At 37.7% G+C, this 27,425-nt stretch overlaps 1 protein-coding gene across 1 annotated transcript in view; it reads left to right on the top strand.

Moving 5' to 3' along the window:
- avl9 (AVL9 homolog (S. cerevisiase)) overlaps positions 1 to 27,425 on the top strand; it is a 136,838-nt gene that overhangs the window by 68,406 nt on the left and 41,007 nt on the right. Inside the window, exons 11-12 of the mRNA XM_028803836.2 lie at positions 4,118 to 4,252; positions 9,870 to 10,089. Of these exons, the coding sequence (XP_028659669.1) occupies positions 4,118 to 4,252; positions 9,870 to 10,089 (355 nt within the window). The remainder of the gene's footprint in view (positions 1 to 4,117; positions 4,253 to 9,869; positions 10,090 to 27,425) is intronic.

The following is a 27,425-nucleotide window of genomic DNA, read 5'->3' as shown; positions in this document are numbered from 1 at the left end:
GGCTGCACTAGGTGCTCAAAGAAATCTAACTTATTATTTCAATCACTCTGTAGACATTAAGACAAAGCATAGAAAGTTAAAAGCAGCATGGTATTTATTACAATAATAATAATAATAATACCACTAGAACAAAGATTAATAGAAAATAGGTACTGATAGAAAAGTCTGAATATATATAGTCTTTAGAAAAAGCTTACGAAAAAAAGTAGAGATGACAAGGATGAATGTCGCAGGGCGGCGCTTGATTTAGCAATCAATGTTCATGATGCTTTTCTGACGACCAGTGACGTCTTCGTCCGTTCTTCTTCCTCCCTCCTAGCTTATCTTCCTTACGTCCTTACTTTCCCTACTCACTCCTCAGACGAGGGATATTTATTCTAAAATTGTACCAGAGGGCTTTGCAAGATGTGATTGATAGAGATTCTGATTGGCTGGTTGTCAATATGAAGAATCAATTCACTGTCCGTTTTCCCAAACAATAAAACCTTTTATGTTCTCTGAGGTGTCGGCAGATCTTCCTTTCCCAGGCTGTAAAAAAATTAGGCATCGGCTCAGTCTTGCTTTCCCAGGTTATAAAGTAATTGAGTCACCAGCATGTCTTCCTTTCTATGTTGGAACAGCTGTTTTAAAAGTGAGGTGTGAGGGAAGAAAACCTGCTTTGATTTGTCCTGAATGTAGTTCATCTGTTGTCTTGTCTTGAACAAAATATAATGGAAAATTAAACCAAAATGTACAGATTTTATATCCCATAACAGGGACATAATGCTCAGTCTGGTTTCATTTGTTAATTGCTGTTTTCTTCCCATTACCACTGGAATTTACAACTTCCTACAGTGTAATATTGCCCAAGTAATACTTCAGAGGGTGTAATAACACAGATTCTTCCAACTTTTCTTTAAGGCAGACAGATGGTTTTAAGTAATCAACAGAATTTGGGACACCTGTGCAATTTTTTTGCTTCAACTTGCAAGGCTTAATTTACTTTAATTGCTGTAGAACATTTGTAGGCTTGTAAACTTTTAGTTGTGCCCTGAAGAAGGTCCATTTGTAATATTCTGAAATTTCCATTTTCAGGTTTTTGCTAACCTCAACTTTAAAAGTAAACCGATGGCAGTTTACTGCTTACCTTTTCACCATTTTAGGTCATTCGTTGTATTTCAAATGATTAAATTTGAAGAAAAAGTGGAAAAACTGAGGTGTTCTAAAACTTTTGACTGGTAGTATAATGCGGAAACTGTACCATTGCATGACACAGGAAGTAGTGAACAAATAGACCTAGTAACAGCCAATCAGAATGACTGCCCAAATTAGAAATGAATGCACTAGACTCATAAGTAACTTTAACAGGGGGTGCCCCAAGGTAAAATAATGGTTTTTCAATAGTAGTTTAAATGCAGAGTTCTGTATTTTCCTAAAATTAAGCACCCAAATGTTATAATTATTCTACTCATTTTTTATTCTTCTTTTTATCAAAAAGCAATTTTCCATCCATCCATCCATTATCTCCATTCAAAGTAATATTTAATTAGTTTTCAAAAATATTTATATTGTTTTGGGGTTAAATCCAGAAATGTTAAAAAGCGTCTTTATACTGTGTAATTGTATAATTTGATAGAAAGATATAAAGCCTATGAAGGTTCTTTAGGCTTATACTGTATTTTAGGTGTCTTTTGTTAAGAATACTTTAAAGCCATTGCTTTTAACAATTAAAGGGAAAAAAAAATCTAATATTAACCAATTACAGTTAGGATCTAATTGAGAAACTAAAAACAATCGAACATTTAATTAAAAAAAATTGTACTATGGTTAGTTCAGCTACCATAAGCCTCTACAAGGTTATATTTCTATCATGGCCTGGTTGCTGTCTATGTGAAGCTTCCATGTTGATTCAGTGTTTACACAAACATTTGCCTAGGTGCTCTTCTTACTGGTCTTACTTTACCCCGAAGATATGTATTAGATTAATTCATGACTCTGATTTGACCCAGTGTGAGCTAATGTTGGGTATATATGTTTGTGTGAATTCTGTGGCACCATTTTCAAGGCTAGTTCCTGCTTTGTGCCTGGCAAGGTTCTGACCTACTAAGAGTCTAAGTTAATTCTAATATATTATGTTGGATAAGAAAATGAATGGATGGATGGATAGGAAGCAAATAAAAGCCAGAAATTTAGAAGGGACAGAGCGATGCAAAAATACCCGTACAGTGGTCTGCTGTGCAATCAAAATGTATGATGTTTTTAATGCAGATAAAAGAGCAATATCGTCTTTTAATATTTCCTAGAATGGCTCTTCAAGGGTTTAGAGACTATACTGTAGAGTGTTTTGTAAACCATGGATAGGTCATGAGATGTCAGTAATTGGGTCACTCTGAGTTATGAATTACAACTGAAGTGATTGAGAACAGTTTACAGAAAGCCTTCTGTGCTTTCCTGGCTGAAACAAACTCCCTGGACAAGGACAACTGTTTTCCAAGTTGGAAAGGATGACTTCCGGTGGTGATTCTCCTAGGCTGGCAGTGATTCTCCAAGGGAGGAGCCTGAATGATGACCACCGGCGAATCTCCAAGATCTCTCACGATGATCATTTGCTGTTCCACGGTGATTACGGGTCACAAAGATGTGTAATAGGCAAAATTTGATTGCAAGAAAAAAGTGTTAAGAACCACTGCATTTGAGTAATGCAATATTTTTGGAGCAATATACAGTAGCTAATGCATAAAACTAGATGTCTGTTTTTTTTTGTGTATGTTTGTCCAGTACGTATACCCACGCTTTTTGTTCTTAGGTCTACCAAATTTTGCACAGCTTTCCTATTTGTACAGCGGACGACCAGAAGCGGTGTTTCGCTCTGAAATCACTTTAATATGAAGGTGGTTTCGGGAGGAATTATTTGGGCTGATATGCAAAGTTGCTTCCCATTGTAGATTAATCCAGTGATATTTTGGTTTAGAACTAAAATTTTCCCACTGGAAGATTTATGTAGTGACCAGACTTGTGCTTTATTTCACCCTGGGCAGCACCAGGTGCTGCTGTTACTCATTAATATACTGAGAACAAATATCAGGAGCTTTTTTCCTTGCCTAACAAAATGCATTGCTTCAGTGTTCGTATAGATGGCACACTGCTGCATAAATTTTGATACAATGTTTAAGTGAAGAATTTGAGGTCATTCTGATTTTGATGATATTACAGGAAAGAAAGGTCTTGATAGGAAACGTACTCTTCACAAGTTTGTATATGAAATTCAAGTACTATAACACCTGCAAAGTAACCAGTAAGGAAAGTGGTAAAGATACAAACCAGACCAATGTTTTTTTTTTCTCAACCAATGAGATTTTTCACGTAGACCACATCTGTTCACAGCAGCAGAAAGAAATGTACAGCTGCTAGTGAAGACAGCCAGCATCTAAAGCCTTTTTCCTAGCCTTTGTTTCAAAAACATATGAAAGCTTATTCCTGTCACTCAACAAAATGGAGTTATTATTATTTCATAATGATAATTCAGTTATTTCTTAATAATTATTCAGTTATTTCACAATCATTATTATAAAGCATTAAAAAGAATACATATTATTTTCCTTGGTTATTCATTTTTTGTATATTTGTTTATTAGTAAGTGTTGTCAAAGATGAACAACAAAAATACTTAACTTTAACGTAATATGATTGCAATGAAATCAGTTTAGCCAAATCACCTAAAGTATATATAGTGACACAAGGTTGGAGAAGGTGAAATCCATAACATCTTTTAAGTGAACGGTTAATGGATTTGTTATTCATTTATTGCAGTATACCTTTTGATTTTGCCAATAGTTCTGATTATTGTGTCAATATTTGTAATTATATGACATTATTTTTAGCTTGTACTAAAAATTGACATTTAGCATCTAGTAACAGTATATTGCAAGAACAATGATTTTTGGATGTTTAATACATGATATATTCTTTACGCATATCTGTGTGGGGATGTGTGGGTGAGTACTGGAGGACCCTTTTCACTTCTATAACTTATTGAACTACTGTATGTATTTGATAAATTTGTTATTTTATATAGTAACTTATTAAAAACAGTACGCATTAGAAGCAAATTAAATATATTTTATTTTTGTATTTGCTAGGGTTATCTGTGCTTACCTTACACAGCTCTACAGCAACACCATCTACTGTCAGATGTTAGTGTACGTGGATTTGTAGCAGGAGCTACCAACATACTGTTTCGACAGCAGAGGCATCTCACTGATGCAGTTATTGATGTGAGTATATTACAAGGCAATTCATACACAGACTGATGTACAAGTGTATATGTTGCATCCTTAAAGACTGTACTTAATGCAAGTAATACTGCAGAAGCAGCAAAGCTTTTCAGCATTTTGCTGAAATGAATATTAATCTTTTTTATTACAGCATGGAGAGACAAACACCCAGTACCCTAACATTGGGTCTAAAACCAAACCATTCTCTTTAGTATGCAACACAATTAAAGTAGATTTAATATATGGCATGCTGCTAGAACATTCTCCTCATCTTGGTTTGACAGACACTCTGTACTTTGTTAGTTATTGAAGCAGACAACACATTCAGAAGTCTGTTACATGAATCAGATGTTTTAAGCATTAAACTGGTGTCAGAAAAAGACAAGACCACAATAGCGATTTGGGGTGCCACCATGGTAACCCCATATAATTGAATGGTTGAAAGCAAAAGAAAATACTTGATAATTGCAGAAACATCTTCACAGACGCAAGTTCATAACATAATTGACTCAAGATGGTGGATCTTTTGTTTTTAAGTCCTTCTGGCAGAAAGAGGTGCGTCTAGGTGGACAGACACCAGAAGTGATGTCAGAAGTGGTACAGCTATCAATCTTCTGGTCTGCAGAGGGAAGAAGAGAAAAGACATTATCACACAGCACCAACATCTGGAGCAGTGGGGAATTACCAGCACTAGAGCTTTTAGCTGTCCCCTATGCACACGCATGTGACACTGGACATTCCACATTTAGCTGGGATGGCATGGGTTAGCAGTAGTTAGTGCTGCAGGTACTCAGATCGAATATCTTGATTTAAGTCCTGCACCCATTTGTTGTCCACATGTTTCCATGTTCTCCTTTGCCCTCCCTGTTTCTGAATAGAGTTTGCCTCCATATCATGAAGATGTTCTTGATGAGGGGTTTTGTTGATGCTAAATTGACCTTGTGTGAGTGTTGGGAGTCTCCATGAGTGGGCGCTGCAATGGGCAAGTGCTCTATTCAAGAGTGGACCCTAATGTTGAAAGGATAGGCCCAGGCTCACCCAAACCTGAAATGAATTAAGTGGGTCTTGAGAATGTTACATTATGTTATGAACACAGATCCCTAGGAACTTCCATCATGAGAAGACAGCACTGGTAGCAGTGGTGATGATAAATGAAAACTGTGAAGAAGCACGTTTCATGAAGAGGGTAGAGGGGCAGGGGACCTACCAGGTACTGTATTAACTAGCATTTTCCTATAAGGAGAGGTAGGAGATAGAGAATTGGCATGGCAGAACACCTTAGTGTTCTCAGAGAGTATCACACAATATCACGTCAAAAGTAGAAGGCCAGTATTGCTCTTTTAATGGTCACCTGGGGGACTGGCAGGAAATCATTCAGAACCCCCAAACTGGTGCTGGTAATGTTGCAGCAACCATAATCGGAATGAGAGGCACAGAACTTGCCATTTAGGACAAACAGCTGAGAAGTGGCTGGAGAAATTTGACCCACTATGGGCATCTTAGGGCTCCAAGATGCAGGGACACACAGAACCACTAGAGGGGTTGCAAGTTTATTGCCCCTGTAGAAAAACAAAGGCTGGCCCTGAGCCTAGAAGTGATTTCAAAACTTAGACAGAAGTGGTTTGAAAGTTAACTGAAGTCATAGATGTAATTGAGATGGGACATCAGGAGAACAGCAACAGAGGGTTGACAGCAAACAAAAAAAAATACTTTTATAATGAATGTTTAACAGTAAAATCTAACAATCTAAATCTACAAGTGGTTACACTTTAAATCATTCTAGGAACCCTGGGAATTCTCCTCCCAGTGGAAGAATGTACTCACATTGACAATTAACAGACTGTAAACAGTCTTTCCTCTAGCCCAGGGGTGGGCAAAGTCATTCCTGGAGGGCCGCAGTGGCTGCAGGTTTAAGTTCCAACCCAATTGCTTAATAAGAAGCAGTTATTGCTCTAGAAACACTTCTGCTTCATTTTAGTTATCTCCCTCATTAAAATTTTGAACCCTTATTGCTTATTTAAGTCTTAAACAGCTGCATTCTCGGTTTTTAATTACTCCTTATTAGCAATAAGATGCAAATGACAAAAGAAACCAGCAGTTATCCATTTTGCTTGTTACCCTTTACACCTGTGTGTATTTATCGTGCACTATTTGGTTTAATTAAATACTTGGAAGGAAAGAGAAGAGAAAAAAGTGAAGGATTGAGAATTACCCATGCATTTTACACTTCAAAGTATTTGGATGATATCCTTAGAATGGAAAAAAAAATCTAGGATATGAAAATGACTTGACATAGCAAAGTTAAAGCACTAACAAGTCATGAAATGTAATTATTGGCAAGGATTGTTTTCTAATTAAGTAACTGGGTTGGAACAAAAACCCGCGGCCACTGCGGCCCTCCAGGAATGACTTTGCCCACCGTTGCTCTAGCCGTTGACCCTTAACACTGTAATGTTCAAAAACTAAATTAAAATTATCTTAAATGGATAAATATAGACAAAAGCAATATACAATATTCAACACAAATTCTTATTAACTTTAACAAAATAAACACAAAACTTAAAATACCAATACAAACATTTAGACTACACATCTTATAATCCTGTACTAAAATATCTGATTAAACAAATCTGTGTCTTTTGTGTGTACGCATTATGTAATTATCAGTTTGTAAAGTTTGTATCTGTGTCTACCTCTGAACTGGTCACAGCGCTCTGTGCCTGTACTCAATGAGGAGTGTTAAACAAAAATAAGTGGAGTTAAATTAAGTTCAATTGAATTTTAACCCAGAACTCCCTGGGAATCTGTTTCACCTATTTTTTTCTCCACAAAGACTGTGAAATTGAAAAAATGGAAAATGAGGAACAAAGAAACCTCAGGCAGCAAAACGTATAATTTCTTTATAATAATAGCATAACGTGTTTAATTTGCTTTATTAAAGGGATTTCCAGCATGGGAGCCAAACAAAACTTAAAGACCCCAATTCAGTCAATTATATGTTTTTTTTTCTCCATGTATTAAATGTTTTCTCTAAACACAGAAATGACTATAAACTAACATTCCATACATAAACACAGTAGTTCTTCTTAGTGAAGAAACTTTGCTCTTTGTCTCATTAGGTAATAGCCAAGTGGGGACTTAGGAGAAGAGTTTAGTGGCAAGAGGAGCAGAGAACAATGGAGGCAAGAAAAGAGAGTGCGGATCAAGCCTGTTTAGAAAAGTTCTGAGTTGCAAAAGATTTCTTGTTTTGTGATTTCCTTTGTACATTTTTCTTATATTTTATGGGTATAAAAAGTCTACACACCCCTGCCAAAATTTCAGATTTTGTGTAATAAAAAAATGAAACCAGTATAAATCCTGTTAGAACGTATTCTACCTTTATTGCAAAATTGAAAACAAATCAGAAACTGTTCAGTGTAAAAGAGAAATCATACAGAAACCTGGTTGCATTAGGGTGCACACTCCCTAAACTAATACTTAGCTGAAACACCTTTTGATTTTATTACAGCACTCAGTCTTTTTTGGGTAAGAGTCTCTCAGTTTGGCACATCTGGACTTGCCGATTTTTGCCCACTTCTCCTTGCAAAAAATCTCCACATCTGTCAAATTGCAAGGGCTTCTCTTGTGCACGGCTCTCTTCAGGTCACCCCACAGATATTCAATTGGAGTAAAGTCTGAACTCTGGCTGCTGCCATTACAGAACACTGATCCTCCTTCAACTGGGTTGTTGAAAACTTCAACAAATTTTAGGTGATTTTATTTGCTTACAGAAATTCACACTCTTAACATTTCCCAAGTAAAAATAAAATCTGAGGTTTTGATGAAAGTGCAGGTTTCCAAAACTGGAAAATTTGTATCTTTCCAGCATGTGGTCAGATATATGTTGTTGCAAGGTAGTCCATTATGTCAACTTTTAATTTACTATGGAAAGAGACAGAAAAAGGATTACCTCCTGTACAGTACATTCTCTTGTTTTATGTTCATTTTCCTCAATAACAACTAGTGAATGATCACACAGAAGACAACATAAGTAATGCTGTTTAACCAGGCTGGGTAAAGTAAAATCAAATGTGTTTTATTTTATTGATGGATTCTGTATACATAATCAATGCTGCATATGTGTGGATTGTTTAAATTTTGTAGTTTATCCTCTATACATGTTCAATATAATTGAATGATTAAAAAAAACCTTGACGGTTATTTACTCAAGATCACACATTTAAATTTACTGTCATATTCACCATTATAGTGGCCACTAGTTGTAGTGACAGGAAAATCATGAATATAGTCAAAAGTGATGACCAATATAATATTAGCCAGAAATAATTCCTGCTCTATGGGTAAAAGTTTATATTTATAAAATGACTTTAAGCTACGTCCCAAATCCAATGAAATGGTAACACTGATGTTTATTGGCCAGCTGTCTTATCAGACTGCATTAATGGTGGAAAAGGAAACAGTGAATCACTTCTTAAATATGTTTTGAATTACATATACAGTCATCCCTCACCTATCGCGGGGGTTACGTTCCAGAGCCCCCCCCCCCCCCCCGTGATAGGTGAAAATCCGCGAAGTAGCGACCAAAAATTTATTTTATTATTTATACATATTTTAAGGCTTTATAAACCCTTCCCACACTCTTATAAACCTTTCTCACTCTTTTGTTAACCTTTCCCACACTCTTATAAACACTTCCTATGCTCTTAAACACTTTCTACATTCTTAAACACCACAGACCAACACTACACACTGCACGCAGCGATCAGACGTTGATGTGTCTGCACTCGCTTTGTGAAGGGGGGCAGCTGAACTCACGCTGAGCAGAAATGGACTTTGTGCTGCTTCTGCCAAAATGCCTGCTTGTCGCTCTGCCCGTTTGGAAGGAGGAGGAGGAGTGGGGTTGTGTGAGGGCTGAACGCACGTTTGCTCAAACCCCCCCTCCCCGGAGGCGCAGTACGCTCCTGCCACTTCGCATTGTCAAGGGGGTGGGGAGCTGAATGAATGCTAAGGAGACGTGGACTTTGTGCTGGCTTTGTGCTGCTTGTCGCTCTGCGTGTCAATAATTTAAAAGCCTGTACAGTACCTATTTTCCTGTCTCACTGTCTTGTCTTGCGTGAAGTTAAAATGTTTTATAATAGTGAGATGTTACTCATATCCTTAGCCCGACATCCACATATCATATGTGTTAACAAAGTGTGTTTTTTAAGTTTACATGTGTTTAAAGCATGTGGGATAGGTATTTTAAGGCTTAAACTATAAAAATGTTTATTTATATGGTCTTTCTATATCGCGGATTTTCTCCTGTTGCTGATGGGTCTGGAACATAACTTCCGCGATAGGCGGGCAATCACTTGTATTTAAAAACCCGCGAAGTCGTGAATCCGCGAAAAGTGAACCACAAAGTAGCGAGGGATTACTGTATTTTCACAGTAAGGAATGGAAACATGTAATGACCTGTAGGAAAGAGGGTCAAATACATAAATGAGAGAACATTATTTTGTGAGTAGCTGACCTCTGTTATAAAATTTTCTAAAGGTCTGATTTCCTGTTCTCCTCAATTTGTAAACATTTATTTAAGCAAAGTCTATTGTAATAATTTGTCATTTTTTAATTACAGGTGGAAGAGACCCGTATACAAATTCATGACCCAGATTTGAGGAAGGTTCTCAACCTTACCACAGCTGATTTACGTTTCGCAGACTATATGGTGAAACATGTCACAGAGAACAGAGATGATGTGTTCCTGGATGGTACTGGGTGGGAAGGGGGAGATGAGTGGATCCGTGCACAATTTACACTTTATCTTCAAAGTCTTCTGTCTTCTACCCTACAGCAAGGTAAGCATGTATTGTACGTGATTTTCATTTGCCACTAGCAAATCCCCAAAGAGTGGTGTTTGTTTAGCTTCCAGCTATGCAACATTTAACATCAGAGGCAACCATTTAGGCGCATATATTGACCCATATTAAGGGCATCGATAAGCTACGTTGTTTGAAAGAATAACATGGAAAAGCGCTTTAACAGTGTATGGTGATACAGTGATCCCCCGCCTATCGTGGAAGTTACCCATCAGCGATAGGCGAAAATCCGTGATACAGAAAGACCATATAAATAAACATTTTTTTTTACAGTTTAAGCCTTAAAATACCCCTCCCACGCGCTTTAAACACATGTAAACTTATTAAAACACACTTTGTAAACACATATGACATGTGGATGTCGGGCTAAGGATATGACTAACATCTCTCTATTATAAAAAAAATATTGGCAGGGAGACCAGGGAGATGAGGCTTGATCTTCTTAGAAGACAATTTGACATTCTGCGAGAGACATTTTAATGTCATGCAAGACAAGGCAGTGAGACAGAAGGACAGCTGCTGTACAGGCTTTTAAATGATCGACGCACAGAGCGACAAGTGGAACAGGTATCTTGGCAGAAGCAGCACAAAGCCAGTAGCTGATCCATCCACTTCTGCTTAGCGTGCATTCAACTCCCCCCCTTCACAACGCGAGCGGGAGAAACGCGAAGTGGCAGGAGCGTAGCGCGCCTCCGGGTGGTTTGAGCAAAGCGATCGAGACCAGATCATCTCGGAGAGACACTTTGACGACATGCAAGACTAGACATTACAACCTTAAGAAGCAAAACCCCTGAGACGGTGACTTTTGCACGTCACGCCCTACTTACAAACAATTTAAAACAAGTTCACTGACATCTAACCTTGCAGTTGTTGGAATGCTTTTGGCAGACAAACTTCAGGTGCTCCCAGCTCTTAAAACAACGACAAAGACAAGCAGAACACGCAGCTTGCCAGCAGCAGCTGCAGCAAGCCAGCGTGCGTTCAGCCCTCACACCTTCTCCTTTTCCTTCAGAACGCTAGCAGCAGAGACGCAAAGTGGCAAAAGGACAGATTCTGTACAGGCTTTTAAGTGATTGACGCAATGCGCAGCAAGCACAACACACAGCAGCAGCAAGACACCAGCTGAACCGATCGCATCTCTTTAGCGTGCGTTCAGACCCACCTTTCACATAAGTCCTGCGAAAAAGATTTAACCACGCCCAGGGGAGGAAATAAAAGACAAAAGTTTTAAAGTAAAAATGAAAATAATGCATATGTAACAATTCCCATGAAAATAACAATCTCTTAAATTGTTATTCCGGTAAACCAAACCCAGGGGTGGGCGAGCGAAGTGAGCAGGGGGCGGAGCCCACTAGTAATAATAATAATATTAATAAATCCTTGATGTAGCGGGGGTGCGATAGCTGAACCGCGATATAGCAGGGGATCACTGTACATCATTTTTTGGTGATGTAATTTCTAGTTCCATTAATGTGTGGATATTTTATCGTTAAATAATAATAATACATTTTATTTATATAGTGCCTTTCAAATGAATTGGGTGATTAGTGTATAATGCATTTTTTTTAACTAAAAAAGAGTGATATTTAAATGTTTCAAAAAAAGCTCATAATTAGATAGATGTGCATGTAATTATAGATTTTGAGAAATAAGGAAGAAAAATAGTTTAGCTGCTGTGTGAAATGCAAAATGCTTGTTTTTTTAAATAAAAAAATATGTAGGTTAGGTGAATTAGTAACTCTAAATTGGACCCATAAGAGCAAGCGCTGATGGTCTGGTGTGCTGTACAGTGGTAGTTCTGCTGTGGAACAAAAATTTCCTCTGTATACAAATAAATCATTCTTGGAGACCAGATGGCAATGCAGAATGGTTCTTTATTTGCACATAGATGTGTACAAATGTTTCAGTCCATGGAGTGAGCAATCATTAGTACAATTCATTTGCTTTTGTGCTTTTCTATTACCATTACTTTATCTGATTCATCACGTCATCTGACTCTTAATATGCAGAATTCTATTATCTTAGCCAATTAACTACAGCCACCAGTAACTTCTTATACATGCCAATACATCTATTATTCAAAACATTGCTTCATTAATAGGGATGTCCCATTGATCTACTCACTGCTTCATAATAAGGGTGTTTGGGCTTTCTCACTAGTTTGTTCTCACTTTTTAAGGGGTGTTTATTACACACCTACTTCATTTTAACCTTAGCAACTATCTTGGTGGCTCCTCTAGATGAGGCAAAAGCCTCAGGTGCCCAAGCTTTAAACAGCACTTAGTTAACCCATTGGTTACCCTCAGTCCTTTTCCTTATGCTTTTATTAACCATTGTTACAACTTCATTTAAGTGTATGCTTGTATTAGGTGGATTGGTGATCCTAAATTGTCCCTAATGTGTGCTTGGTGTGTGGGAGTGTGTGTGTGTGTGTGCATGTGCCCTGCGGTGGGCTGGCGCCCTGCCCGGGGTTTGTTTCCTGCCCTGTGCTCTGTGCTGGCTGGGATTGGCTCCAGCAGACCCCCGTGACCCTGTAGTTAGGATAAAACGGGTTGGATAATGGATGGATGGATAGAATAAGATACCTAAAGAGGTGGGAAAGATTTGAATTATCAAAAAACGATAATTTGCTTGATTGTGTACACTTTGAATATTTAATGCAATGCTGATAAGATCAACCACATATGTTGCCTTTTTAGTGTTACAGTAATCCCTCGCTATATCGCGCTTTGACTTTCGCGGCTTCACTCTATCGCGGATTTTATATGTAAGCATATTTAAATATATATCGCGGATTTTTTGCTGGTTCGCGGATTTCTGCGGACAATGGGTCTTTTAATTTCTGGTACATGCTTCCTCCGTTGGTTTGCCCAGTTGATTTCATACAAGGGACGCTATTGGCAGATGGCTGAGAAGCTACCCAACCAGAGCGCGTATTACGTATTAAATAAAACTCCTCAAATATATTGTGAGCACGGGGGCTGTTCGCACCCCTAGAGGATACTGCCGCTCCTCAAAAAACGCTGAAAGATTACCTTCACATTGCTGCCAATGTTGCTGGGCTTACATGTGGCTGCTTTGTCAAGCGATATGCTTCCCGCACGGTGCTTCGCATACTTAAAAGATCAAACAGCACGTATTGATTTTTGATTGTTTACTTTTCACTCTCTCTTGCTCTGACATTCTCTGCTCCTGACGGAGGGGGTGTGAGCAGGGGGGCTGTTCGCACCCCTAGACGATACGGACGCTCGTCTAAAAATGCTGAAAGATTATCTTCACATTGCTCCCTTCCATGCAGGTGCTTTGTCAAGCGACATGCTTCCCGCACGGTGCTTCGCATACTTAAAAGCTTGAACGGCACGTATTGATTTTAGATTGTTTGTTTTTCTCTGTCTCTCTCACTCTTTCTGACATTCTCTGTTCCTGACGGAGGGGGTGTGAGCAGAGGAGCTGTTCGCACACTGGCCTAGAGGATACGGACGCTCCTCTAAAAAATGCTGAAAGATTACCTTCACATTGCTCTCTTTCTTGCAGCTGCTTTGTCCGGCGGTGCTTCGCATACTTAAAAGCCAAACAGCCCTATTGATTTTTGATTGTTTGCTTTTATCTCTCTCTCTCTCTCTCTGACATTCTCTGCTCCTGACGCGCACTCCTTTGAAGAGAAAGATATGTTTGCATTCTTTTAATTGTGAGACAGAACTGTCATCTCTGTCTTGTTATGGAGCACAGTTTAAACTTTTGAAAAAGAGACAAATGTTTGTTTGCAGTGTTTGAATAAAGTTAATGTCTCTCTACAACCTCCTGTGTTTCTGTGCAAATCTGTGACCCAAGCATGACAATATAAAAATAACCATATAAACATATGGTTTCTACTTCGCGGATTTTCACCTTTCGCGGGGGGTTCTGGAACGCAACCCCCGCGATGGAGGAGGGATTACTGTATTTGAATGACAGGTTACCAACTGATGCCCACCATTCCTATTTTCACTGCTAAATATTCAGGGAGGTCTAATTGAACACTACCTGAATGCTATATCTTTGGAAATGCAGCATACAGTATTTCTTCCACAAGCTAGTTCATGCGTGTTGACATTTTATCTCATTCTTCACAGTATTACCTAATTCATTTTTAAAAACTAATATTCAACCCCCACTTAATATGCAAGTACATTTACCTTTATACTTGAACATTTTGATTCTTCAAATTACCATATACAAATGTAATGTTTAAAATATTTTTGCTAAACTATCTATGTAATAACGTAAATGACCATCAGAAAATCAGTCAGTCATTGTCCAACCTGCTATATCCTAACAAAGGGTCACGGGGGTCTGCTGGAGCCAATCCCAGCCAACACAGGGCACAAGGCAGGAAACAAACCCTGGGCAGGGCGCCAGCCCACCACAGGGCACACACACACACACGAGGGACAATTTAGGATCGGCAATGCACCTAACCTGCATGTCTTTGCTGCTTTTCCTTGTAAATTGACTTGGATTTTAAATAATTGGTGAAGTCAAGGTCTTGCCTGAAGAAGGGGCCTGAGTTGCCTCGAAAGCTTGCATATTGTAATCTTTTTAGTTAGCTAATAAAAGGTCATTTTGCCTGACTTCTCACTACATTCATAATGGCTAACATGATACAACACCCATGTACTACAAATAATTGGTGAAAAATAGAAAGGCAGAAACATAAAGAAAACCACTGCAGAGGTAATACAGATGGACATGTTGTCTCTGTACATGGCACTAAAAATAATCATAATTCTAACATACAGTATTATTTTACAGGCATCACATGACACATAATGCAGCTGAGCAGAAGATATTTTTGGCAGTTTAGTGTCAGTGGAGCTACATCATTCTGAATCACATAGTTATAAAGTTTTAAAAGTGTGATTGGAGTACTAGAGCTGGTACAAAACATTTAAAGAATGAGAAAATAATTTATCTGACTTATAGTTGCAATCTGTCCTACTTTTCATATCATGTTATTTTCGTGGGGAGTTCTGGAGCCTACCCCAGCTAGCATAGGGTGCATGGCAGGGTGAATACACACGCACACGCATGTACGCACACACACGCACGCACACACACACACACACACACACACACACACACACACACACACACACCACGGGCAATTTAGCATTAGCAGTTCACCTAACATGCACGTCTTTTGACTGTGGGAGGAAACTGGAACACCCAGAGGAAACCCACACAGACACAGGGAGAACATGCAAACTCCATGTAGAGGGGACCCAGGATGTGAGGCCTGGCAGCAATACCACTGTACCATTGTGACTCCTCTTTTCATATGTCAGTTTGTTATATGAAGAAACCATATGTACAAGTGTTTGTGTGCAGCATTTTCCTAATTGCCTTGCCAGTCTTCCCAATGTTGCCGTTTAATACTATCCTTACAATTCACTCACAATATGTTTAGCTCATGATTCTCAGCAACTGTTTTTTAAATTACATAAGGGAACATCATCTCCCTTGCTTGCAATGAGAGCTTGTTATATATTATCCTGTATGTAATATTTATGATGCTTGCTTTATTGTACTCTAAATGTTTGTTCACATCATCTGTAAATCTGAAAACATGAATTTGTATGAATGTCTACAGTACAAAGTATGTGAAATGTTTGTAGCATTTTAAGACATTTTAATTAAGGAAATTTGCCTGACTTTTTGAGAAACATTTTCATTTTGTTTCCACATGCTCATTCAGTTCATGTCAGGTTTTTGATTTATTTTAGTTATATATCATACAGACTCAAAATTTACTGTGCACTCTTGGCAGTTCCTGATTTTAACCTGGTACATTAGGATGGAATTTCAGCATGCCCCCTCTGTTTGCCTCACCTCGTAATATAATCCTTGAACAAAAACAAAGTCATTCAGGTAGATGCCAGTAAAGCAAGCCCGTAGTATTTTTACCTTTAGAAGTATTTTCTTACAATTAGAGACAAAAAAGTGTGAGGAAATTGCCATTTATGCTGCATTTTGCTTGGCAGAACCATTGACGAAAAAGCTGTCCCCAATTCTGTGAAGATATTTGGCTCAATAAAAAAAATGAATAATATAATCTTTTCATATTCCTATACAACTGCATGAGTCTTCTTAGTTTAGCATGATCAAAGCACATTCTCACATTTGGTGTATTTTTTACACTTCTACCATTTTTAAATGTGTAGGTACAGTGGAGGAAAGAAGTACCGTATTTTTTGCACCATAAGACGCACCTGACCGTTAGACGCACCTAGGTTTAGAGGAGGAAAACAAGAAAAAAAATATTCTGAACCAAATGGTGCACTAATATGTTTAATAAAATATAGCAGAATAATATTTCAACCATGTAAATTCAACAGCGGTATTAAGAAACATCATCACTGTCATTAACAAATAAGGAGAGACTTTAAGGTTCAAGCATTCTTCTAGTTTTATGGAAACCCCAAGAACTCCTCATCGCTAGTGTCAGAATTTATTAAGCTCAGTTGCTCACAATCACTTTGCAGCATCACGTACCTATCATCACGCGACATAACCTGTCCAAAGCCACCAGGGGACAAAGCACGTTTGGACCAATGCTCCCTGAAGTTATATCGCCAGTCTAGTCCCATCTATATTTGTAATGCCACAAAGCCCTTCATCTCGTGTTTTGTTGTGGGTTTCCAGTTTGAAAAATGAGAATGCGGTGCAAGCACAGCCCTGGATTCAAAAAATTGCTCTGCATACCTGTTTGTCTCGTCTGACAGTAGCTGAAAGGCAGCTTCAGGAAAGAACAGCCTGAAGTAGTCCAGCGGCTGGTAATCTATCGAGTCCAGAGTCCAACTCAGTGATAATGCGCTTCGCTCCCTCATGAGATGTAGATGCTATCTTGCCTTTGTTTATATTTATTTAGATTTCGCAACTCACCCACACGCAAGGATTAGATGCCGAGTCAATGAGTCTAACATTCCTCCAAGCACAGGGGGAATGCCTGTAACGTAACAGTGAGTTTTGTCGCCCTCTAGCCCTGGATGTCGACTTTTGTCAGGTATTACACATCATGGTCTGTGATGCAATATTCGCACCATAAGACGCACAGACATTTCCAACCTTCTTTTGGGGAAAAAAAAGTGCGTCTTATGGTGCGAAAAATACGGTACTTGATCCCCTGCAGAATTTGTAAATGTGTGCTCACTTACAAAGAAAAAAAAAACTGTCTTTAATTTTTATGGCAGTTTCATTTTAATGGAGACAGAATATCAACAAAAAATCCAGAAAAAACACACTAGATAAAAATTATAAATGGATTTGCATGTCGTTGAGAGAAATAAGTATTTGATCCCCTACAACCCAGCCAGGATTCTGGCTCCTACAGATTGGCTGTGTGCCAGATTACAATCAATCAATTAATTACAGATACTCCCGATCTCAACTTGTTATGTGTATAAAGCACACCTGTCTACAGAATCAATTTCTTCCATTCCAACCTCTCCACCACCATAGGCAAGCTGTCAAGGAACATCAGGGACAAGATTGTAGACCTGCACAAGGCTGGAATGGGTAACAAGACCATCAGCAAGAAGCTTGGTGAGTATGTGACAATTGTTGGTGTGATTATTCGGAAATGGTAGAAATATAAAATGGCCGTCAATTGCCCTTGGTCTGGAGCTCCATGCAAGATCTTGCCTCATGGGGTGAGGATAATCATGAAAAAGGTGAGGGATCAGCCCAAAACTACACGAGAGGAGCTTGTTAATGATCTGAAGGCAGTTGGGACCACAGTCACTAAGAACATCATTGGTAACACACTGGATGGATTGAAATCTTGCAGCTCCCACAAGGTCCCCCTGCTCAAGAAGGCACATGCACAGGCCCGGATGTTCACTGGCAAACTTAATACGTCATTTGACAGCACTTTGGCCTTGCCCATGATGGTGGAGAGGTTGTAATGGAAGAAATTGATTCTGTGGACAGGTGTGCTTTATACACATAAAGAGCTGAGATCAGGAGTATATGTGATTGATTGATTGATTGATTGATTGATTGATTGATTGATTGATTGATTGTGGCACACAGGCAATCTGTGGGAGCCAGAATTCTGGCTCGGTTGTAGGGGATCAAATACGTACTTCTCTCAAATCAATTTTTAACTTTTATGTAATGTGTTTTTTCTTTCTCTCTCCATTAAAATGAAACTACCATAAAAATTAGAGGCTGTTCATTTCTTTGTAAGTGAGCAAACTTACAAATTCAGCAGGGGATCAAATACTTCTTTCCCCCACTGTATACTCCTGAAACATGTAAATTCAAGAATACCCACTTAACTCATCGCTGGCTGATGTTGAACTGTTTTTGTATTACCTTTTTAAGAGCATATACACCAAACTATTAGGATATACCAATTTGTTCTAGTAATGGAAACAATAATTTGGTTTGTGCTAACAGATGTAACAAGCATTACATGTAATGCTGAATTAGACAGACACATATGCCATAGGGTGCTAGGCCTATCTTAGTGTTTTGCGATAATTGTTTAAGGGGTTAAGTATTCTGTTCTTTTTGAATGCATGGTTGATATATTCCATTTAACTGCTCCATTGGAGTGACTTTAGAATTAGTGACTATCTATGATTAATTAGTATAGGTACAAAGTATAAAAAAACTTAAAAGCTAGTTTGGAGGTTTGAGAGTTTAAAAGCTATGGATTTGGAAGCCATGTAGTTTTAAGATATCTAGAAGACCTGTGTCAAATCTTAGCCCACTTACTGTCTTTGTGGAGTTTGCACATTTCTCCATAATATCTGTGAATTTTTCTTAAGGCTGTCCGGTGTCCACCTACATCCCAAATACTTGCGTGAAGGTTTACTTGACAGTTCTAAATTGGAGCTGTGTGCCTGAGGTAGACTGGCACACTGCCCAGCATTGGTTCCTGATTTGCACCTGATGGTTTCAAGGTAGTCTCCAGCTGTTTGAATTGCGTAGTAAGTTTGAATATATCAATATTTAGTTAATGAATACCAATGTGGGTGCCATCTTGTCATAAACACTGGTGGGGCAAAAAAAATCATAAGCAACAACATTAATAGTCATAAATAACACAGTAATTTAGCCACATTCAGCAGCCTCCCGTTGACAACACTTATTGTTAGAGTTCACAAATTGATCATTGGTATCAAAAGAGGACCTTAGTAACCTTTTTACTTAAATCATTAAAGAGTTTGAATGACATACAGTATTTGCAGAGGCTGATCTTTGATACTCAATGAAGTGAAAGTCTTGACTTCTTGTTGAAAGGCAATACAGACTACTTTGGAGTATTTTCATTTTTGATTTATACAGATTACCCTTTCTGTTTGAAATAACTTTAAGATTAATATAACTGTTTTTTTGTAACTTGTTTAATGAAAAATGAAATGCTACAAACACAACAACAACAATAATAATCATAATAATAATAATTTAATAGGCTAGATAGAGATCAAAGCTAGATATGGCAAAGCTAAATATTCTCTCCATAAAGAAGCCGAAAAAATCAAAGAGAAATACTTGAGGCAAGAGACCGAAGCTCAGAATATGAAACTTCAGCTAAAAAACAACATCTGTAAAGATAAAATAGAACTGCTGAAGAGCAAACCACAATATGGAAAATTCTTTCGAGACTTGGAAAGATCATTTGTCGATAAGCAGGCGTCTATGCAGTGGCTTCACAGTTCTGGTCTAAAAGGAGACACAGAAAGCTTAATTATGGCTGCACAAGACCAAGCATTTAACACCAGGTACCACCAGAAGAACATCTTAAAACAGCCAGTAGGTAGTAAATATACAGTAGACTATGCAACAAGGCAGAAGAGCATATTAGTCATATTGTTGCAGGCTGTATAACACTTACACCTTCTGAATATACACAGAGACGTAATAAAGCAGCCGGTTATGTACACTGGAATGTGTAAGAATCTAGGGGCACAAGTGCCAGACAAGTATTCTGAACACCAGCCACAAAAGGTTGTGAGCATCAACGATATCACCATCATGTGGGATGTTCTAATAACAACAGATAGAACAATCCTAGCGAATCATCCTGATATAGAGAGAACCTGCCTGTTGATCGATATAGCTGTCCCAGACGACTTGAACATCATGTTAAAAGAAACTGAGAAGATCAGTAAATACAAGGATTTGGAAATCGAGATTAGCAGGATGTGGAACTGTAAAATTAGAACTGTGTCAGTTTTAGTTGGAACATTAGGTACATTAAAGAAACATCATGAAGAAAACTTGATGATGCTCCTAGGCCATCCATCAGCTAGTGAAGTGCAAAAGATCACACTTATGGGCATTGCACACATCCTTGGAAAGGTGTTAAGATAAATCACTTTGGCTTCTTGTTGTGGCCTGGATTTACCAGCTAAAACCACAAAGACATCATGTGAAACAAACACTGAATAATAATAATAATAATTATAATAATTCTCCAGTTAGTGTAGCATAGAAGTTACAGAGACCGCAAAAAAAAATCAAATGATCCCCACACCAGCATGACTGTTGATTTAGCCTTTAAATGCAATGGTTTATAAGCAGCTCCCAAGTGAACTTCCATTAAAACTTGGCAAAAGTCATCCTCCATTATTCACTACTGTATATGAATTGATTGATGAACCTGTCATATTTGCCCTTGGCTTGTTAAAAAGTTCTTTGTAGTCGACTTCTTGAAAGCCTGTCTTACTTTGTGCTTTGATGGTATTGTGCACCCTGCCTATTCTATGCATGGATGCAGTAAACATGAACTATGGGTCAGAGTTTAAAGACTGCCATTGTATTTTGTTTGTATCTGAATTTGTGGTTATATTTGGCTAGCACTGTTATTTCAGGGACCTAAATTAAATTTATGATTATGGTTTATCAGGCTACTGGATAAGATTATGATTTTGCAGGCACCAGCAGCTACATGATAGGCTAACATGTCAAGTACAACTCTGCCTTTATAATGACATACAGATGCAAAGACATCTGGCATTGACCTTTCAACTCAATATTACTGTTGCAACTTTTGTCTAGCATAACTCTGGCATGGGTTTTTTCTGGGGTGCACTTGACTCAATGTCCCCAATAGAAGGCACCTATGATTTAAATTTGATATACTGTATATACATTTTATATGAAAACAGTGCTTTTACTAAACATGTTACTGTGTTAATTTCTGTGTAGTTGCATATATAGTAACAAAGCTAATGTGAAACCCAGTTAAACAAAGATGTGCAGACATCAACATGCTAGTCTGTACAGCAGTAGTACCCTTCCTGACAATCAAGTACTCCTGGATGATAATGGCTTTTACTTGAATTCAAAAAGGTTAATAAAAATAACAGATTTCACATTAGTATGTGATAGTGTGCTTGCATATACTTTATATTCTGTGTCCCAATCTCTGGACATCTTCATCCCTGCCTGTTGGAATCTCAGTTCTACCCTCTTTTTTTTTAAGCCCCTAAGGCTTTTAAAAAAAGAAAAAAAAGAGATACAGCATTTTATCAAATGCCACACAAGAGATTTCTGTTTTCAAGAAGCAACAGATGGAATCTGTCAAAAACAGACTTCTAAAAATATTAGAGGCTTGTGTTCTGTGGTTCTTTCAGTGCTCCAGAGACCAGTAAATGGCTGACAACAGCCAGATAATTAAATTACATTGTTTTGCAGCAGTGGCTTCACTGTTTCTCTCCAGAGAAAGGCAAATATGATCAGTCCACTTTAAATCATGTTGGTTGCTATGCTGAGTGCAATATATTTGTAAATGATAACTGTACAAACACACAATAGAAAATAGGCATTGACAATTCGTTTTTCTCCATTACAGCACAGTATGTGACAATGCAAATGTTTCATGTTATCTAGCACTATGGGGATGTGGCTGCTATTTTCAGATTCTGTTATTTTGTTTATTTGAATGAATTCAGTATGTACATGTGAAACTTTAGATTCTTGCACTTTGCTTTTCTTTTTTACTTCATGTGTACGTTTCTTACTGTGCATGCTGTCGAGCAGATAATGAAAGTTGCTAAATACTTTCTTTTAGTAGATGTTTTATTGCTTGAAAAAGAGTAAAAGATGAGTGGTCCAGACCAAGGTTTATAGTTAATGAAAACTAAAATCAAAACTGAAACTATTATTAAAATTTTTTTTTCGTAAACTGAAATAAAATAATTAACAAAACCAAAATGAAAAACTATTAAAATAGCTGGAAAGACTAACTAAAATAAAATAATAATTTACTAAAATATTTTTAGTTTTCGTTTTTGAATGAATATTTGTGCCGTTAGTCTTTAACCCTTGTAAGTTTTCTGTAAAACAGAAAATTATCCACCATGAGCCGCCCGCACACATTCATCCAGTGAACGGTGGCTGGTGACAGAGGGTGGGTGTTCACACAGCATTTGCCGTGAGAGAGCAAGCTGAGTGCGGGCGTGTAAAGCGTGAGAAATAGAAAGCGATTTGCATGCCGCCTTTCTTTGCGCTTGTTGTATATCAAGATGTCATTCAAACAGCTGATATCAGAATGTGCTGCTCAACAAAACGTTTACCATGTGGACAGAAAAATCACGAGTGAGTAACGTTTCAGTTTATTTCTCAGGTGTCTGCTTTTTGTTGACAGTAACTCACCTGCCACTTTGCACAGGAGAAATCATTTTTACTTTCTTATATACAAAGTATAGTAATCATGAAAAAATTCGACCTCGATATTTTGATGAATCTTGACGTTATAGACTAACCAGTGTCCAACAATACAGTTTTTTAGTATTATGTGTGTACACGTGTGTGTGTGTGTGTGTGTGTGTGTGTGTAAACACGGTAACTCAAAAACACAATTAGATAGATGGATGAAATTCGGCATGTGGTTGTTACACCACAATTATAGACCGGTATTATCCATCACCTGGAAGTGGTACTTTTCCTGAACACATACTCGATTTATTTTATTTTTTTTTATTTATACAGCTGCAGAGTCCAATTTATTCAACTTTACTTTTATAATAATTGTTCAAAATATTATTAATTTGATTTGTTGTTGATGGTTCCTTAATGTACATAATATAAAAATATCATCATTGTCTTGTGGTTTACTCCTCAAAGATCCATCCCCATATCTGAGTATACAAGAAAGTCGAGGGGAGCGCACTCCCGGTTTTTGAAAATAAAACAGCGCTGATCAAGAGACTGACTAGGTCATCATACAAGATCAGCATATTGTTACTGACCAATCACTTTTGCTTTTAAACATCTGATAAGTGATGAAAAACTTAACATATGAATGGGTTTTTGTATTTATTCCATATTTATTAATTTTTTTTGTTCTTATTCACAACTCAAAATAACTGATATTGTGAAAGTAACCCATTAGCAGAATTATATTTTAAAATATTTGTGTCCCTTTTTTCAATGTTTTTCTCTCTCTCTCAAAATAGATAGTTGAAATATCCTATTCTTTTTGTTCTTAACATCAGCCTTATCATACATATTGCATACCAGGGATTTTTCCTGCCTTACATCCAAACCTGCTGTGGTAGGCTCCAGATTTCCTGCAATCCTACTCTGGATAAACAGGTTTAGGTGATGTATATGTTGTTCTTAATCTCAGACGCTGTCTCTGTTGTTTTATGCCTGTCTGTACTCCTATTACCTGTTCTTGCTCTGTTCATTATGGGTTTACTGTCCTTTATGGTGGTCTACTCAAGGCTCACTGCCCCTAACCTTCACACTACATGCTTATTGTTCTTTGTTTCCCTCAGTGCAGCTAGGTGGGGTCTGCACACTCATTCAAGCCTAAGAGCCCTGTTCTTCCTAAGCCCCTGTGATTTTCATGAGAAAATATTTTAAAAATTATAAAATTGTGTAAAATTGTTCATATTCAGTGTCTAGTTTTAATTATGCTTGTTTTTATCAGACAAAACAAAAACCAGATAGTAAACCAGGTAGTTTAGTAAGCTTCCACTAACATTAAACTCATATCCAAATCTGTTAAGTGTACAGTTCTGTCTGATTTTGACACAAAACTAACTCTGTTGGCGCTCCATGCCATAATTACTAAAACTAAATGTCTTTGTGAAATAAAAACTAAACTAAAACTACAAATACACGATGAAGGAAAACTAAAACTAAACTGAATTTCCAAGTAAGGTCAGAAAAAATATAGACATAAAAACTAATATAAAAAGGCAAAACTATAATAACCTTGGTCCAGATAAACGCATACGCAACACTGGCAGTCCTGCCTGAGATTTAGTCCACTGGAATGATTCTGAACACCTGAATCACAAATTTTAGAAAGTTACTCAGCCTGATACTTTTAAAATATTTGCAGCTTTTAACTTTGTATAAACTACGTCAGGTTATAAAGATATCTACTGGTGCCAGTTGTGATGAATTTGAAATGTTTCTAATTCCCTTTCCATAGACTCATCTTAATCTCCACCAATTTTGTTTTGTCGAGGGTTTTCTATTCTAGTCCTGCTGTAAATGAACAGTGCTGTAGGTGAGTGTGAGTAGCTTAGAAAAAACGAATGTTGCAATTTTAATATACCATGATACTGGTAATATCAAAATGAATGTATTGTGTAGAATAAAGTGTTTAGCCATTTTCTTTCATATCAGAACTTAAAACACAATTCTTTATTAATGTAAATGCTAGAGGGTGCCCCTCCGTAAGCTGTATTAACATTAACTTAACAGGTAACCACACCGTTAAATCATTCCTCCTGCTCCCAGTCAGCAAACTGCAGTCAAATTTCCCTTCAGCACCACATCAACTTCCACTAACATTGTTCCAAAAAGCAACAGGGTGCCTTTAGCCTTGTGTCAATAAAAGTTAGTTAGAGACCCTAAATTCTATCACATAATTTTTATAAAATCATGTGAATTTAATCCAAACCAGAAGCAAACATAAGTACCATTTAAGCATGGTACAGTATGGGCTGTAATACAGTATACTGTAGTAGACATTAAGGCATGTCTTTGTTTCAACATTTCAAGTGCTTCAATGTCAACTAGCAGTTTATATGCATATTGCAATGTTGGTAACTAGAAATGTATTTATATTTTTACTTAGGTCAAGTTTATTGTGTTGTGTACATTACAATGAGATTCTTGCTTGCATGTCTCTCAGAGTCTACTGGCAGTAGTATAATACAAATAACAAACAGTAAATTCAACACACACAAAGACTTCAACATTAGAGATGTGTATATTTTGACCAGATAGGGTATTCTGGAACAGACTCTATACCCAGACACTGAGATAATCTAGATAATGGTCAGATAAGGGGTTATATTTAAATAAATCCTAGGTAGGATGAAGGCGTGAACACAATATGCAAACAGTAAAGAAAATAGCAAAACTGTGACCAACTGGCCCTTCCAATGCTCATTTTGCTGCCTACCAAAACCAGTCCTTCTACCTCCCAACCTTCCTTTTCCTCAACACACTGTCCTCCTTTTGCTATTCACCAGATAAACTCTTGCCGACGCCCGACTCTTTAGACTGAGGATTTGGGTGACCTTTATTAGGAGTACTTCTGGTTCTACTCCATCTTACCAAGAAGCACTTCTGGGTCATCTTTGTTCCCATATGGATTCCTGCAAACACTACTGTTAACAGGAACCTCTGAGGGAACCTTAACCTTTGTAGTTGAAAAATATTACTGCCCACTAGCAGTCTGAAGAATTATTGCTGCTATAGTGCTCAACCAAGGCCAAGGCTCCTTTAGTATGTCATCCTGGCTGGGATAAGGGTATCTCAGAAATGGCCTTGCATTTCCCTCCATCCACATGCTACCCCTTACAAATCCCAACACAACCCATACCCCAAAGCCACTAATCTTAGTTGGCGATGCAGCTTATCATGTAATTGCATGATATGAAGACCTCCTGTTGGCAAGGAATAAGGGACTTATGACATTGAGGTGCACCAATTATGGGTTTCTACATACACAGAAAAAGAAATAATAAAGAGCATTGCCCCACAGCGAATCTGCTCTTTTATAAACACTGTTCTTTTATATACGGAAGGGGGTCACGTAATGTACTAGGACAATCCCTCAATTTAAATCCTTTGTACAAGAAGCAATAACATGTCAGGAGATTTAATTCAACCTCTGCTCTTCCTAAAAGACATTAATGATTTTCCATTCAATCCTCTGGGACTTGTGCCTTCTCTGGAGTCCTTCATCTTAACAGTGGTTGGGATAGAGTCCTTGCTCTCTCCTTCAAAGACCACAACCCTCAGTTTTATGCCATTTAAAGTTGTAGCCTGAAGGGACGAAGTACCCATGTACTTGCTTCTTAGTTATTTTCCTTGAACAATTTGCTGCTATAAGAAAAACTTAATACAGTGTTCTGTCTGAACACTGTCCATTACAATTGCAAAATGGAACATGTTTTGCTTATTGCAGCTGAATTAGGTTATTGTGAAGTATGAAGTATTGAGAAAAAGATAAATGAAGAGCAGTATAGTAAAAGTGAAATGACCTGGAACACCATAACTGTCCCTCACTTCTGACTCAGCAATGAAGCATTTGAAAACCACAGAAATTGCCCAAAGACATAGTCGAGATTCTGCTGCCAGTATGTGCATTTTACTCCTTGTCCGACAAAATGCATGGGTTGAAGTACAGTAATAATCTGTTTTGGTTGATTGGTTACTGAAAAGTCTTTCTTCTTCTAACTTTTTTCTTTAATTTTTCGTAAATGGCGCTCTTATACTAATTTGGGCACAGTCCCGGAGTCACAACTGGATGCTACAGCCAACGAAATCCATGACTGATAAATCATCATCCGCAAAGTCATATTCTTTAAAACCTCACACACAATGCAAAAGGAAGCAGCTAAAAAATATAAACACACTATATGTGTACTTACTGTCCCTATTTATATGGCTGGATGTGGCCCACTAACTGTAAGGTTCCCACCCCTGGTTTATTGAGATCTTTTCACTTTCTTTTAATTATAATTCCCAGGCAATTTAACTATTCTGAGTCAGTCAGCAAGAAGTGGTGTAATTTGACCTGGTATGTGACAAACTTCATTGAAAAAAGCATCCTTTTACTGAAATTAATTCACATCCAGAGATCTTATAAATTTTTATGAGCAATGTCAGGGCTAATGGCAATGATTAATATGAGTTTGACTATAAAGCACATTGTCATCAGAAAAATAAAACATATTTTCTGTTCAAGGTCTTCCCACATGATCGTTTTTATCTCTGGCTGCTTCTGAAAATAGGTAGGTAGGGGTTTAACAGCAGTGGCAACAAGCAGTGACGATAAAGGACCTGAA

The sequence above is a fragment of the Erpetoichthys calabaricus genome, chromosome 6 (genome assembly GCF_900747795.2).
Source record: "Erpetoichthys calabaricus chromosome 6, fErpCal1.3, whole genome shotgun sequence".
Taxonomy (NCBI): Eukaryota; Metazoa; Chordata; class Cladistia; order Polypteriformes; family Polypteridae; genus Erpetoichthys; species Erpetoichthys calabaricus.
This window is presented reverse-complemented; position numbering and strand designations above follow the sequence as displayed.